Source organism: Malus domestica, chromosome 17 (assembly GCF_042453785.1).
Source record: "Malus domestica chromosome 17, GDT2T_hap1".
Lineage (NCBI taxonomy): Eukaryota > Viridiplantae > Streptophyta > Magnoliopsida > Rosales > Rosaceae > Malus > Malus domestica.
This window is the reverse complement of record NC_091677.1, coordinates 614633-631011: the sequence shown is the minus strand read 5'-3', so window position 1 is coordinate 631011 and position 16379 is coordinate 614633. Positions and strand designations below refer to the sequence as shown.

Sequence of the window (16379 nt, the reverse complement as noted above, 5' to 3'; positions counted from 1 at the left end):
CCTTGCTTTCCACAAACCCAGCAACTTCCCTTGATTTTCTTGAAGTCTTTGCCTTTCGCACCAGGGATAAAGTGGCTTTCCTTCTTCTTAGTTTTCTGGAATTTCGACCTTTGCTTTGATGAACTTCCTTCAACAACATTCGTCTTGGCTTTCATACTCAAAACCATACCCTTTTCATTCTTTCTGTTATCTTCCTCAATTCTCAGCCTTACAATGAGATCCTCAACAGTCATCGTCTTACGTTTGTGCTTAAGATAACTCTTGAATTCTTTCCAAGAAGGTGGCAATTTTTCTATAATGGACGCCACTTGGAAAGACTCATTGATTACCATCCCTTCAACATGAATGTCATGGATGATTTCTGGAGATCTTCAGTTTGAGAGACAACAGACTTGGAATCCACCATTTTGTAGTCCAAAAATTTGCCCATGATAAATTTCTTTGAACCAGCATCCTCGGTTTTATATTTTTTTCTCAAGTGATTCCCAAAGTTCCTTGGTTGTTTTGAATGCCACATAGACATCATACAACGAATCATCTAATGCATTGAGAATATAGTTTCTGCAGAGGAAATCATTATGTTTCCAGGCATCAATGGCCGTTAAAGTTTCTGCAGAAAATATATTTTCTCCATCTGCAGTAGGCTCAGTTTCACGCAAAACATTAGCCAAGTTCAGTGTTGTCAAATAAAACAGCATCTTCTGCTGCCATCTTTTGAAATCTCCGCCCTTAAATTTCTCAGGCTTCTCATAATGAGGTTTAGTTCCTGATTGTTCCATATTGTTCGAAGATTATTGGAGAACAATTCAAAAATAAACAAAAATAACAATAATTCTAATATTTTATTAACCAAAATATATTTGCTATACAAAACGAAAATTACACAATAAATACAGAAATTAATGTTACTAACTTGATTATAAAAGGTAGAGGCTAGCGTAAAAGCTATGTCATTCGAACAATATTTTCGTCCCACTCCTGTGCTTGTGGTTCTATAACGTCTGCTTGATCAGGATTCAACTACCTAATTCTACAATCCACACTGGATTCTAGAACTCTAGCGAATTTACTTTTTGTGTGTTTACTCTCTCAAAAATTCGTACAGAAGGAAAGAGCAAGAAAAGATGATCCATTTGGAAATTGTGATTGCAGATATATATAGGCTGTTTCACACCCTTTCAAATACCTGTTTAGTGTATTTGAAGGTACACAACTCTTTCTAAGAGCTGTGTCTTTTAATCAAAATGTTTTTAATTAATAAATTAATTAAAACTTAATCCGAAAATTAAAATTAATGAATCAGATTAATTTTAAATTCCAAGGCCCCAAGGCCCTTGTCTTGATTAATTAATATTAATTGTATTTAGGCTATATTATACAAGCATAATCCACACAATCATAAGGCCCAAGCCTTCAATCCATTTCCAAATGGCCCATGTTGTAATTACTAGACTAAAACATTAAATCTATATAAAGACCATTGGGAATCTTGTTTTTCCCAATGTGGGACAAGAGTCTCAAAACTTCCAACAATGCCTATAACTAGCATGCAATATTTGTGCATTAGGCTTGCCGAGTGACAGGGTAAGCATCAGAGAATTATCCAAGGTGGAGAGCATTCGGCTCTCCCATGGGAAAGGTTGAACATGGGTTGAGAGAAAATCAAGAGAACTATAGTGAAAAGATCTTCTAGTGAAAGAACTCTTGTGGTAGAGTGAGGTTCTTGAAAAAATTATGTGAGTAGGTGTACAAGAGATTTGGGATTGGATTATGTCGATTTTACTCATGTGTAACTTGTACTGTTATTCTCATGGGTGCGTTTGGTACGTGGGATGAGATGGAACAGAGTGGGACGGACGCGTTCCGTCCCACGTTTGGTGCGCTAAAATTACGTGGAACGCGCGTCCCACGGAACGAAAATGGGTTAGATTTTGGTTCCCCCTCCCTACTGGAACGGGTATTTCCATCCCGTGGGACACAAAATTATATATATTTTTTTACAACAATACCCCTCTTATTTTTCATTAATTACATTGTCTACCTCTCTTTCTCTCCTGTAACCTCTCTCTCTTCTACCCTTGTCTCTCCCGTAGCCCTCATCTTCCTCCACCACAAACCCAGTAACCCAACTGCTAACCCAATCCTAGCAAACCCATCCGACGACGACAACGTCACCATAACAAACCCTCTTCTTCTACGGCGCTGTCTGGCGTCACGAACATGACCCGTATCTCGTCATCTTCGTCCGTGTAAGCGAGGTGGATCTGATCCGGAACACGACCCGATTCGAAGCTAAGCTCGTCATCTGAGGTGGCGAGCAGGTGGGCGATGCCGGGGAGGGGGTTGTGGTCCTGGTCGAGGTGGTTGGGGTCGACCTCGGACTCGTTCTAGCGGAAAATCCAGAAGGAGTAGTTCAATTGAAGATTAACCAGAGGGAGAGAAATGGAGCCCGACCCAGATTTCCATATGGGGGCGGATGAGAGGAACTTTATAGTCTATAAAGTTGTCGTGGTGGGAGGAAGGGGGCGAGTAGATGCTGAGCCAGTCGAGTCGGGAGGGCGAGTCGATGCCGGACCATTAGATTAGGAAGGAGTTGCCTGATTTGGAGAGGGAGGTTGGGGAGAGAGAGTGAAACAGTTTGGTGGGTCGGAGGGAAGAAGGTGTACAAACAAGGCTAAGTTAGTCATTTAACACGAAATCTGAACCGTTCCGTCCTATGCATACCAAACATAACACGAACCTCTATTTCGTTCTGTTCCATCCCGTCTCATCCCGTCCCGTCCCGTCCTGTTCCGTCCCGTATGCGTACCAAACGGTACCATAGTGAAGAGCAATATCTCTCTGGAGACGTTGGTAGGTTTTTTCCAAACTTCGTAAATTTCTCGATGTCTTTAGTTATTGTATTTTATTCTATTCAACTGTGAATGATTTGGTGATGTTGTAATCTAAATCTCGATTCCGCACAAACAACAGGCCAAGGCACAACACTTACCAGTGTGAGAATTACTCAAATTGGACAACACTAAATTTCCCTCTATGTAAGCTGACTAAAGGAGAGTGCATTTTGTCAAAGTTTTGGGCTTTCTCCCTTTTCCCTTAGTTTTCGGCCTTTTGTAATGAAAATGTTGAAAGGGGTGTGCTATCCACATACCCCTTACTTATTACACACACCTTATTAATTTATGTCATTTGATATTCTTCAATTCATCTAATCCAACGGCCAAAAATTAAAAATGTGTGAAAGAAGTAAAAAATGATGTGTGGATATCACATCCCATGTTAAAACACAATGTATTCCACAGAGGAAAAAGGCCACAGCAAAAATGTTACCACGCTCTTTTGTAATGATTAATTTGACTATAGTTGGGATCGTTTGGCAGCAATTGCTTTTCAGACGTCATTCAAGATGATTGCTTAGTTTGAAGTCAATAACTCTTTGAATTCCTGCCTCAACCATGGGATGATATTGCTTTTCCATAACAAGAGAGGAAACCGTAGTGGGATATCATGGGAATATAACTTCGGCACTACATTTTTGCTTTTTTGACGCTCTTTATTTTCTTCATTTGATTTTCTTTTGATTTATTCAATTTAAATTCTAGAAATAAACACGGTGTTCATATTAAAGAGTGTGGTCACATTCAAGGAATAAATATGCTATTCTGCTCGGGTTAGAGAAAAGGAGTACGTCGAAAATTCCAAATATCATCAACCTTCACTCCACAAAGTTTGATTTACATATGTATGTAATCAAGCACAAATCAAACTAACTTTTCATCTCCTCGTTTGGAAATCAAATGGAAGAAACAAAAAATTTCGTTTCCATAAAACACAAATAATTCAAAGCAAATAATTTTTTGTTTCCACAAAACACAAATACTTCGAAGCTATCAAATGGTTGGGAGTCTTCTACAGTTGACTTCTCCCAGATTATTAATCAACATCAGAGAAACTAGTAAAGTACCAAAAACACAAGCTACTCCAGTAAAATTGGAAGCATTTGCACTCAGTTGTTCGAAAAGCCATCAGGCCCCGGAAGAAACATCATTTCTGGAATTACAGTCCTGTCCTCCTCATCATGTGAGCATGAGAATTCAGAGAAACCGCGGTTCATCTGAAGTATCGGGTCGAGGATCTGACCTGGATGAGTAGTGGTGACAGTGGACCGAGCCAAGTGGTTTAGGCCAGTAACTGGATTTTGTGTTGGATGTGATGACAGAAGATAGAGAGCACAACCCCTTGTGCTTTTTGGCGAGCCAGCAGCAGCAGTTATTGGAAGCGGCTGCTGCTGGCACGTGAAAGCTTGAGGGGCTGCTCGGTTGCCTGCAGCAGCTTTAGGGTCACTTGCTTGCAAGAAAATAAAAGGTTCGTGTCCTGCTCCGTTGAAGGAATTGGGAGGCTTTGGCTCGTCAGTAGCACGCAGCCACTGGTGGTGGCGGTTGGAATGCATGGATTCTGCTCCTTTTTTATCCTCCACAGGCCACATACATCTCAAATTAGTTGTTGCACATACTTGTGGATTACTAAATTGCAGGATTCTCGTACCTGAATGTTAGTTAAGAAATAGAGAGGCATAAATAACAATCCCACGAGGCAATGATCATTAATAATGATTACCAAATGAATGAAAAAAATAACGATTCTGTGTGCACAATGTCTCAGTGGATATCGTATCGATAACTTGTCGATAAATGATGCCAATAATCTGTTCTGTTATAAGAACGGTGTGTCAGTTCTCTCAAGTCTCAATTCCCTTTTGTTCTAAACCAAGAGTTAATCACAATTTAGCAAAATAAATCCAATTCTGAAAGTATCTATCAAAACTGAAGACAGCCAAAAAAACATAGTTAACTAGTCCTAATTAAACAATTCAAGTGATTTGGTGCATGGACTCCATACCCTTGTAGGTGGGGAAGAAGTTGTGGGAACTGAAATAGAAGGATTCCGGTTTAGGTTTCCGCCGGCGCTGGTTGTGTCCATTGAGACGTTTTCTGCAGCTCTTCTTCCCATCGTCAAACTCCACCAGAGAATGGACTCTACAATCACATCTAAATATTGTGACTCAAACTGAAAACGAAGGTAGCTTCTTTCTTAATCAATTTTCCAAAAAACCTAGCAGACAATATATATAAAACAATGAAAAGGCATACGAGAATTCATTATAGAAAGATACCTCATCACATAGCTAGCTTCAAGCCTTGAACCTCACTCAATGAATTATTCTCGTTTGAGACTGCTTTTCTTAAAAACTTCTATATAAGTGTCATTGTTACAAACATGTAGAAACTTTTATTAAAAATCCAATACTTTTCCAGAAAGTATGTCTACGACAGCTTTTAATTTTTTCCTCACATGCAGTCAGAGTTTTCAAAAAAAAATTCCCATGTAGTTGGGTTTTTAAATTTTAAAAATTTGCTTTTACCCATGACAAAAGTAATCTAAAACATACCCTTGCTATCAAATTTAAATAAAACAATTAGATTGTATTTTTTACAAAAAACAATTAATTAAGCATGGTGAACTGATAATATATATATGCACCTGCTGCACTGCTGGCAGAATCGTTTCTGTTCTCCCTTTACGACGACAACAGGGGTCTTGGAGTGGAGCTCGCAGACTCTGTGCCGCCGATGATATTCCCGACAACGGCTGAGGTCCGCCCTGCAATCGTCGACCAAGCATAGAACTTTCAGATGATCACTTCCATTCTTACTGCCATTAATCCTTCTCGACGATGAGAGCTTTATTGAATCCTCCTGCAATTTCTTGAATTCCAATCCTAGAGATTCAGCTGGTCGATTCTTCATCTGGGGTTGTGAGATGCTGGACCCCACCAGAGCATCAAGGTCGCTGTCCTTGAAGTCCCACTCCATTGCTGCTCTGATCTGCCGGAAAAAAAAATCAGAGGAATTAAATTCCAAGAAATTGGGTTGAGTTTTGGGGATACTTTAGCGCTAATGAACTATGATTATTCTGCTCCCTCCAATACAAGGAGGGTCAAAGGATTCGTTGCAAAGTGAAAAACCCAGGTTGGAATTATATAAATTTAATCCCCTCCACTAAAAGACTCAGAGAGAACATAAATTATAAATTTCCCCATAATTACCGACTTTTATTGTTTAAACACTAGAAATAGAGCAGATAAATCAAAGGAGGACCACACCAGACCCAAAAAATCAAGGGAGGACCAGCTGAGGCAGAGAGTTTTTGGCTTGTTTTTGCTTCTATTTTTCTGTTTGTCCGTTGTTTATCGGCCCAGTTTGAAGCTTTTTTAAATTTTAGGAGTGCAAATAAATACATAGTTTAACGAACAAAAGTAGTATAATATTGAAGATAATTAGAGGGAAAGGAATGGTAGCGAAAGAGACAGTATCTTATTGCTTTTCAGTACATTGGCTAATTTTTAATGATCAACACGGAGAATAGAATAGTGTTACTAATGTGAAATTCTCTCGAAAACTAAAAAGTTCTGTGTACTCAAACACTTGTTATGTGACATATCGTTTTATGATATGAGTGAACGATATAATTATATATAAGATTGTGTTACCAGTATATCGAAAAATCTATTATTGAAAACTTGTATTCAAATTAAAATTTAATAATGCTTTTTATACTTGTAGAATTAAACACGTTAGATACGAGACACACGTGTATTAGCGGGTGTGTATCAACAATGTTATATTATGTGTCTAAGCAACATTTCTCTGTAAATCATACAAGCGTGTGGTTTTACTCGAAAATTAAATTAGTTTTTTTTTGTTATAAAATGGCACACATATACTACTGGTTAATGAAAATTAGGATAATATCCGTGCTGGTTAGTGGTAGGCTCGCAAACCCAGAAATTAAAACATCAGCATCCATATTATAATCATAAGAATTTCAGCATCTATGCATGTCCCACGAGTATGACCAGGCTCCATTTGATTTCCACTTTTCTTTTCAAAGAGAAAGTAAAGTTTATGTCTTTTGTACCCAAAAAAACGAAAAAAAAAAGTTTATGTCTTTTACTTTTTTGTATTTTTTTTTAAAGGATAAGATTTATGTCTCTTATTTTTTGTATTTTAATTTTCTTATTATATGAGAAGTAAGATATATGTTACCCTAATAATTAGGTGTAATTTTTTTTCATATCAATAAAATTCCTATTAAAAAAAAATGTTAATGGCCGCTTAGGAATTAGGTTATCCAATTCATCAAGATAAGAATGAGTACTTAAACACTTAATTAAACTAATTACTAGTGATGAAAGTCATTGCCCAGTGGTCACTTCCACAGCTTTAATTCAATCTTTTTTATGGAATGGGGCCCACCACTAGTATTAGGATAATGCTTGGGTGCTATTAGGAGTCGGACTCATTTTTTTCTTTCATCCATTCATAATTTCATATTCCTGGTTTGGTGGTGGGTCAATTGATTAATTAGTGATTAATTAAAGACAACCACAGGTCGATTATACAAATATTTGTCAACCGTCATTAGAAAAAATAAAAAAGTTTTTTGTCTTGAGAATCCGTCGTGTATGTTTTAAGTATTTTTCTTTGGTTACGTTTGAAATAATCACAAAGATATATACAACGGAAGATTAATTAGAATCTCCCTTAAATCTTATGCTCCTACAGTAATTTTCCTAGCATTACAGTGATGTTAATAAATATATAGTTCAAGTAAATATATGTATGTGTGTGTGTGTATATAACCATTAGATTTGATATTAAACGATATAGATGTGTTTTTAGTGTTTATAATTTCAATTTTTAATATTAAATTCAAGAGTCAGGAATCATGAATTTAAGTAAATAAGAAAATGAGACTAATTGACATACCCTGACCTAAATCGAGACATGCTGGCAGTCACGGGAGGGTGACGTAGCCATGTGCGCCATGCGGAAGTGAAGGTGATAAGATAATGTGGGTAAATAAAAACCGAACTAGCTACTCTACACCAGGTAAGTATATAAATGTGAGTGGAAGTATTAGAGTGTAGATATACATAATCAAAGCGTAGGTACCAAAGTGCAATCCAGTGGGCTAAATACTAATTATACAAGATATGAAAGAAAACCCTACATTGATGGATGTCTGTTAGAACCGTCGTAGAGTCCTCATGAGCCACCAACACGAATTATAACTAGAATCTGCAGGGGCTCAAAAACAGAAAATGTGAGTGGGAAAAAACAAAGCTTTTTGAAACCATTTCTCTTTCCAAAAATAATATAACCCCTCATCGTGAAACCCATATAATCTTCCTAGAAAATAATAATACATATGTATATAGAAATCTTGCTCAAGAGTAGTGAAAACCAAGTGTATGCAATGTCAAGTATCTCAGCAATGAAATAAGTAAGTCAGGTGAAATAAATCAATATAAAGTGATATGTCAACTGAAGTCACTTGTATGGCTGAACCTATAGTTCATCTACCAAATCCTGCACACGAGTCGGAACCACCTAATGTGGTATGTACGACAGGCTAGTTGCAAATAAATACGCTCAAGTGCTACGATCATATGAAGGTTGTGCGAAGTATCGCAAGTCACCTACGAGTCGGAACCACCTAAGGTGGTCTGTACGACAGGCTGGCACCTGTCTTGGATCCAAGGTGAGCGTATGGTGCGAGAGGTGAACAATCACGTGAAGGCTAAGCCCTGGCCTCAGGCAGAACACTAACACCGGGGTGCAAGATAATGAACACTAAATGTATCTCAACATAATCATATACACTACAATCGCTATCATCAATATGTACTCACCTGAAGCTTACCTGTGCGTCCGCAGCACCATGCAATAATATGCATATACTAAAATATAATGAAATCGACATGGCATTTAAAACATAATTTCTTTTAAAACCATTTATGGGAAAATGTAAATCATATATACGTTATATATATATAACAAAAAGCCCACTCACTGGTATGTAGCTGAGTCGTAACCCTCAAGTCTCGCCTGGCTACGCTCGTCCTCCGTGAACGTCTCGCCTATATGTGAAACCACTAATTTAACATTAATTTAAGCACATAGTCAAAATCGTATAATTACTTCTCATACGTTGCTCAATTGGAGTGTTTGAATATATCATCGTGGCCTACTCAACACCATGAGCATCCCCAAATTTTTAGAATAATTTTCCGACGTTCCACGCGCCCTCAAGCGCCGGCCACTCGCAGGCACGTGCTTGGCACACGGACGGAATCTTTAACGCCGTTAAGGAATATTCCGTTAAATAGTAGCATATATCAATAACTTTTACCTGACGCCGTTAGTATATTCCGTCAAAGTTGACAGAATATTTTCCTTCCTTATCCGATGGTTCGTCAGAATCCAGCGCCTGCCATCGTTGCATCACCGGAAACTGGAAAATAGTAAAACTTCAATATCTTCTTCGTTTTTCAACCAAATTCCACAAGTTTTATATCAATTTGAAGCCCTGAACTAGTAGAACATGATCTTACCTCTTAGAGGTCCTAAAACCGACGAAAAGTGGTCGGAAAATCCTTCGATATTTCGGCTAAGTCTGCAACTCGTGGAACTGACCTATCTCGACATCCAAATCCTCCCAAAATTTGTTCCCAGGTCTCTATGAAGTAGTTTTAAGACTCCCTTAAGCTTTAAAACTTCATGAAATAACCACAATCACGACGGAGCAATAGAGCACCACGTCGGAGCTCTTAGGTTCTCAGGCTCCCGTGGTTCATTCTTTGATCCAATGGTACGGATGGGTTCGTGAAGTCACCAAAAACACGTTGGTGCAAAGCTCAAGCTCGATCGGTGAAGTTTGAATGGTGTTTGAGAGTTGAAGGCTCGGATTGTACAGACAAGGGAGAAGAGTCGAGAAGAAAGAAGAAGGAGAGAAAGTTTGTATGTGTGGGTGTATGTGTGTGTTACGGGATTGGGCAGAAATAAAAGAGTAGGGCCCTGATTGGGCCATAAGGTTTAGGGCTAACAATCTAAATCAAAACAAACCCACAATTCTAATTGGACCCAAGAAAGTAGGAGATATGATGATTGGTCCATTTCCTTAGCTCAACTACACAATCGTTTATTCGTAACATTTTTGTTACGAACCCAATTCGGCCCTAACTCGCGTCAACTCTCTCGTGATGTCACGTATAATTTACTCACGTCTGCTAAAAAAAAATTTAAAACTATAAACGTACATCCACATCACTACGACTCGAGGGTATAATCATCAATTCCACACATCTGAGGATAAATATATATATTAATTCGGGACGGGTCGTCACACTAATGCTCTCTCTCTATATATTCCCGTTAGTGTGAAGAATCGTCCTGCAATAGCTTAAAATTTGTATTACTACACCTGCTTGATGCCTTGAAGGAGTCGACGAATTTAAAATCTCGTTCGTTGTAATAAGGTGATGGAACTAAAACAAAACAATAAGGATTTTGCTAAAGGATCACAACACTTGGTTTCAAAACACATATTATTTTACAAAAACAGCAACAAATATGAAAGGATAACACTTGGCTATTCAAAAGATAAGTAGGAGTTTATATTCAAAATTGTTCATTGTCAATTTATAAAACTTCATGTTTATGATCATAATTAGTTGTTCCTATTATAAATCACTTTATAAAGATGATTTGATATGAATGGTTCTTCTGATCATCAGCACAAAGATTTATGATTTAAACATGAATTTTAAATTTTATACTTATTTTTGAATAACTAAACATTGTTAATATAAAAATACGAGATTGTAACAAGTAAACACATAATCACACACAGATTTTGCGTGAATTTTGGTGGGAAGAAGACAACAAAGGTTTCACTATTTTCAATTGATTTATTGAATGAAAGTACAAAGTCCACCTGTTTATCAAGCAGGAAGCAGCATACGTAAAACTATTTGAAAATAAAAGTAGAAATTAAAAGCTTAATATTGGGCTATAATCCGAATAAAGCCATGAGGTTCCTAAATGGATAATGGGCTTTCCCTCCCAGACCTATAAATGGACAATTTTGTCGTGCAGAATGGAAAATCATCAATCTGGTCCCTAGTTTTTTTTAAGAGAATCGTTGTATTATTTTTTTTTCTCATTTCGATTTTTTTAAGAGAATCGTTGTATTTTTTTTTTCTTATTTCGATACAAACGATAATGCTACAGGAAGTAATTAAATTTAAGACTTTGAATATTAACGTAAATACTCTCTAATTATTTTAACTACAAACCCAAGAATTATATACGTTATAGTCAATCGGTAGCAAATTTGCTACTGAGACAGATATGTCACGTGAGATGCTAGGGACATCTCCCTAATTCAAAACGAAACCTACTGAGATCAGATTGAACAGAAAATTGCCAAACTAATTGACATATTCATGAATATGTGATTGAGAACAAAAGAAAAACGATAAAACTGAACTAAAGAGCAGACGTTGGTCATTTTCCCTGACTAATTGAATTGAACAGAACAGCTCTATATAAAAAAATATAATTGATATAAACCTGCATGCACTTGATAAATTAGCTTAAACTATATCAGTCAATAGATCCACTGGCCACCGCCTAATCAATTAAGATATATGTCACAAAATCTCCATAATAATATTGATGAGTACTTCAATTTATTTTACAAAAGCAAGCATAAATATTTCAATAGATATATGTAGTTATGTAAACTGAATGAATGATACTTAGTTATAACTTCAGAAGGGGGTGTAAATTTGCATCTGATTCAAGATACGCTCAAAATTGTCGGAAGGCTTGTCGATGGGATGGGTGTGCATTCCTTCGTAAGTGGTCACCACAACGCCTTCGTCCTTGCTTAGGCGTTGGACTTGCTTTTTAACATTGCACCCTTCATACGTGCATCGGTAGTAGCTTCTGCAAATTATTTAGCAAGATCCAGCAGTGTTATTCCATATCCATCAGGACATATCATACAAATACAAAGCAAGCATGCACGCATATGCGTAATCATATGATTCACTTTGAAAGATAAATATCAGTTTGGAACATGCATTATTCTTTAGGCATTGGAATTTGAAATGATGATCTTACACTACTACCTGGTGCAGTTCCCAGAAGATTGAACAGAAGCAAATCTATTAATTAATAGACTGAATATGTAATCCTTCTTAGGAAAACTTGGAGTTCTAGCATATAGTAATGAGCCATGACATGTACATCTCAGATATAATATTACACACAACTTGTATATCTTAGAAAAACTTTGCATGGATCAATAGGTACGCAATCCTAATATTTACATATTTCTTAGGAACACTGTGCATGAATCAAAGGTTTTAATTTGCTCCCAGTTAATTAGGAACACCAAACCCTAGCTAGATCTCATATATCATAAATCTGAATGAATTACATATAGCTTCACTTTTAATTGTACTGAGATATTTTTTGATAAAAATCACGTGTTGGGCTAGTAATGTGAGAAATGTTGTGCTAATCATTTCAATTTTTGTTTTTAATTTACATTTAGAAAGAAAATTGTAAAACAAATATTTGGTTAATAACTATTTTCAATTTTGATTTGGTATTGCAAAATGTGAAAACTAGAGTAAATAAAGGAGAGATATCACCCATTTTTGCTTCCCCCAAAGCCCGATACATTTCTTAGTGGAAAATCAAGTTAGGATATTGGTTTATTCGGAAAAGCCACACGTATTAAGCATGTCTTAAGGATTAAAGGATTATGTATGGTGGACCGTGGAATCTACTAGCTAGCTTGTACTAATATATGCGCCACAAACAAAACAAATCCGAAACACATGGATCAAAATCGCAGTAAGAAAACTAAATGAAGCATCAAATGCACAAGTACGGATCATGAGTATTTAACTATGCACTAAAGCATGGTAGGCACCGAGTTTATAGACTCATTATTTCTTTCGATTCTTTGATTGACTATACAATATATAAAGAAAATAAATTTAACTTTTCTTTGTCACGATTTATGTTATACACCAAAGCATGATGAAAAAATTCACTGGTCATATAGCTAGAAAGATGAAGAAGCAAAAATATAATGAAGGTATCTAGGTAAAAATATATAGCTATATGTATATATATACACCTGGGAAACTTGTTGGCTTTCACAGCTTTTTGGCCGTATTTTCTCCACCGGTAGCCATCGTCAAGTATATCGACCTGACTTCTTGTTTGAAAAGCATATTTCGGCTTTTTCATCTTCTTCTCCCCCTTTTTCTTTTTCCCTGAATCATTATTATTGGCCCGATGAGGATCGACGCTGCTGTGATCAGCTCCAACAATAACATTACTCATGCCTGCATTTGCACTCGGATAATGCTGCTGATAATATTGTTGGTACGGATGACCATCTTTATGAACTAATACTTCATCTGACGATGATCCAACGTGGTTTTCTGTTGTCGTCATCGTCGATTTCAACCCCAAAAATGCATCTGAAGTTTGATCAACACGCCCATCAAAGTTATTCGTGTAAACGTGAGAGCTTCCCACCCGGTGATGATGATCTATATTTGTGGAATTAGGGTTTGGGTAATTAGCTGATGAGGTGCAAGGAAAGAACATTTGATACTTCTCCATGATGGGGTATCTAGGGTTGAACTTGTGGCTAGCTAAAACAAATGAACCTATATAAAGCTAGCTAGAGGCGGCTAAACTATGACCAACAACTTATCTTTAAGTTGCAAGTATATGTTAGATATATGATAGTGTTAAGTAGACTAAATTTTTAAATTAAGAGTAATGTTAGGGAGGTCAAATTTTTTAAACCAAATTTGCAAACTAATGATGTGGTTATAGATGATTGGATTATTAACTAAGTGTTGATTAACGTGCTTGTTTTTTATTGGTGATACATCATTTAGTTTGCAATTTAGTTTTAAAAAGTTGGTCTCTCTAGCATTACTCTTAAATTAAATTTGCACACTAAATGATATGTCATTAATAGAAAATAAGCACGTAAATCAATGCTAAAGTAATGATTCAATCATCAACAGCCACGTCATTTTGTTTACAAAATTTGGTTTAAAATTTTGGTCTTCATAGCATTACACGTTAGAGAAATGCTAATTGGTATGAAAATTGTGCCAAAAACATGAGATGACAGATAATTCATGAATAATTCCATTTTTAAGAGAATCTCCTTAACATTTTTCTATATTTTTTTATCACCACCAGATGTAAAAAATAAATTAATGGCTAAATAATTCAACAATCTTGAGAGAGATGATGTGCGTATAGAGGGTGAGAACTGAGAAATGTCGTAAAGGGCACGAAACTTGTCCAAGGTAGTAAAGCAGGATTAGGAGAAATTTTTAGTTTTGACGGAAATATAAGTTGTACATCATGTGTTTTAATAGGAATGGTAGGAAATTTTATTTTTTAAGTTATTAACTTTTTAGCACACATATCCCATCACTTATTTAGTGACACGTTGTATACCATCCCGTGTATTAGTCACATTGAAAAATCTTTCCAGAATGAGAGCTTCATTCGCGGATGTGATTAGATAAAGATGGGTGATGATGGTAGTGAGGAAGCTGCTGATACTTTGTTCGAATAATGGTGGCGGCTTCATCATTACCATTACGACTATTACGTTGCTTATTTACCTTTTATTAGTTATTTAATTTGGATAAATTACTTAAGGATTGAGGTAAAACGACTTTTATGACATGGGTATATTGTCAATACCGTCCGAATTATACAACATTACATGTACATTTTCTTATATGGTGTCGTGTGATTAGCATAGTTTACTACAATAATATATAATATAATTGTGCCATAAAAATTGCCCTCTTGTCTTAGTGTTCAAAGCAGAATACACAAGCCAATGCGAGTTTAACAAAGTTGGTAGTGATGCATGCTCAGTTCCCTTCGTGCTTGGTAATATTAATAAGAATAATGAAATAGGAGTTTCAACTCAAAATTGTTTGTTGTTGATTCATAAAACTTTCTCTCTATGATCAGAATCCTTCATGTTATAAATTACTCTGTAAATCTCTGCAAAAAAAAAGAAAAGAATTAAAACTAAGGTTGTTTAGTTTTCGAACTATATAAAAATAGATGAACTGAATTGGTAAAAGTATTAAAAACTGTCTATATATTTGCTACAATCGATTGACTAAACGACCTTATTTTTAATTCATTTTTTGCAAAGATGATCTTTACAAAGTGGTTTATAATATGAACGGTTCTGATCGTAAACACAAAACTCTATAATTCAAACACGAAGAGTTTTGAGTAAAAATTTTTACTTATCTTTGAGTAGCTAAGCATTATTCTATCAATAATACTAGCAGATGGCCACACACACTACGTGTGAACAATTTTATTTTATTTTATTTTTTATTAGAGTAAACTGTCATTTAACCCCCTGAACTATCACGTGAGTTTCAATTTCCCCCCTGAACTATTTTTTTAGCCAATTGACCCCATAAACTATGTTAAAGTGGCCAATTAACCCCCTACCGTTAAGTATCTTTAACTCCATCCAATTTTCTGTTAGAAAGTGTCATGTGTTTGGCACATGACCACCTTTTTACATTTTATGTCTAAATCTTTACAAAGAAAACATATAAAACAAATATTAAAAAAAAAAAAACTTACAAACCCTAAACTTAATCATTCAAAATAATAGAAAATGTAAGGCTTTTTATATTAACACTCCACAAAATGTTGAATGCACCCCATATTAAAATTTAATATTAAATGACTTATTTACTCTACTATGCAATGACAATTTTGACCTTATTAGGTTTAAAAAAAAAAATTATAAATACACCCCAAATCACTTTTAGCGTATTATTTATCTTCTCAACTATCAAAACCCTCTCATCCTCCATTGTTGAACAAAATCCTAACCAATGAAACTACAAACATGTTGATTGAGAAAAATTGTTTTTGACGAATGAAACACGAAATCGATGTTTCTGAAGCTTCACATGAGGTAAGACTTCACATTTTTCATTGTTTTAGTGATTTCGATGACATCGATAATTATTTAATCTTGCGTTTGCTGCATTATTTTTCAATATGAACCCTAAAAGATGAATATGAATATGAATATATAAGTTTAAATAATGCAGCAAACACAAGATTAAATAATTATCGATGTCATCGAAATCACTAAAACAATGAAAAATGTGAAGTCTTACCTCATGTGAAGCTTCAAAAACATCGATTTCGTGTTTCATTTGTCAAAAACAATTTTTCTCAATTAACATGTTTGTAATTTCATTGGTTAGGGTTTTGTTCAACAATGGAGGATGAGAGGGTCTGATAGTTGAGAAGATAAATAATACGCTAAAAGTGATTTGGGGTGTATTTATAATTTTTTTTTAAACCTAATAAGGTCAAAATTGTCATTGCATAGTAGAGTAAATAAGTCATTTAATATTA

General features: G+C 35.7%; 2 protein-coding genes across 5 annotated transcripts; both read right to left on the bottom strand.

The window, feature by feature from the left end:
• Nucleotides 1-3685: 3685 nt before the first annotated feature.
• LOC103404181 (teosinte glume architecture 1-like) lies at nucleotides 3686-6339 on the bottom strand. 4 transcript variants are annotated; one of them, XM_008343068.4, is made up of 4 exons: nucleotides 6169-6339; nucleotides 5542-5885; nucleotides 4900-5036; nucleotides 3686-4545 (listed from the first exon to the last, which is right to left on the bottom strand). In XM_008343068.4, the coding sequence occupies exons 1-4, from the start codon at nucleotides 6298-6300 to the stop codon at nucleotides 4007-4009; spliced, it is 1152 nt and encodes a 383-aa protein (XP_008341290.3). In that variant the 5' UTR covers nucleotides 6301-6339; the 3' UTR covers nucleotides 3686-4006. The 4 variants fall into 4 exon arrangements, with proteins under 4 accessions (XP_008341290.3, XP_017179839.1, XP_017179837.2 ...); XM_017324350.3 differs by having other exon boundaries at nucleotides 6164-6335; XM_017324348.3 differs by having other exon boundaries at nucleotides 4900-5048; nucleotides 6169-6308.
• A 5179-nt stretch (nucleotides 6340-11518) lies between these two features.
• On the bottom strand, nucleotides 11519-13558 carry LOC103404518 (probable WRKY transcription factor 75). Its single transcript, XM_008343449.4, has 2 exons — nucleotides 13063-13558; nucleotides 11519-11855 (listed from the first exon to the last, which is right to left on the bottom strand). Exons 1-2 carry the CDS (start codon nucleotides 13554-13556, stop codon nucleotides 11678-11680), a joined length of 672 nt encoding a protein of 223 aa, XP_008341671.3. The 5' UTR covers nucleotides 13557-13558; the 3' UTR covers nucleotides 11519-11677.
• Between the last annotated feature and the right edge of the window lie 2821 nt (nucleotides 13559-16379).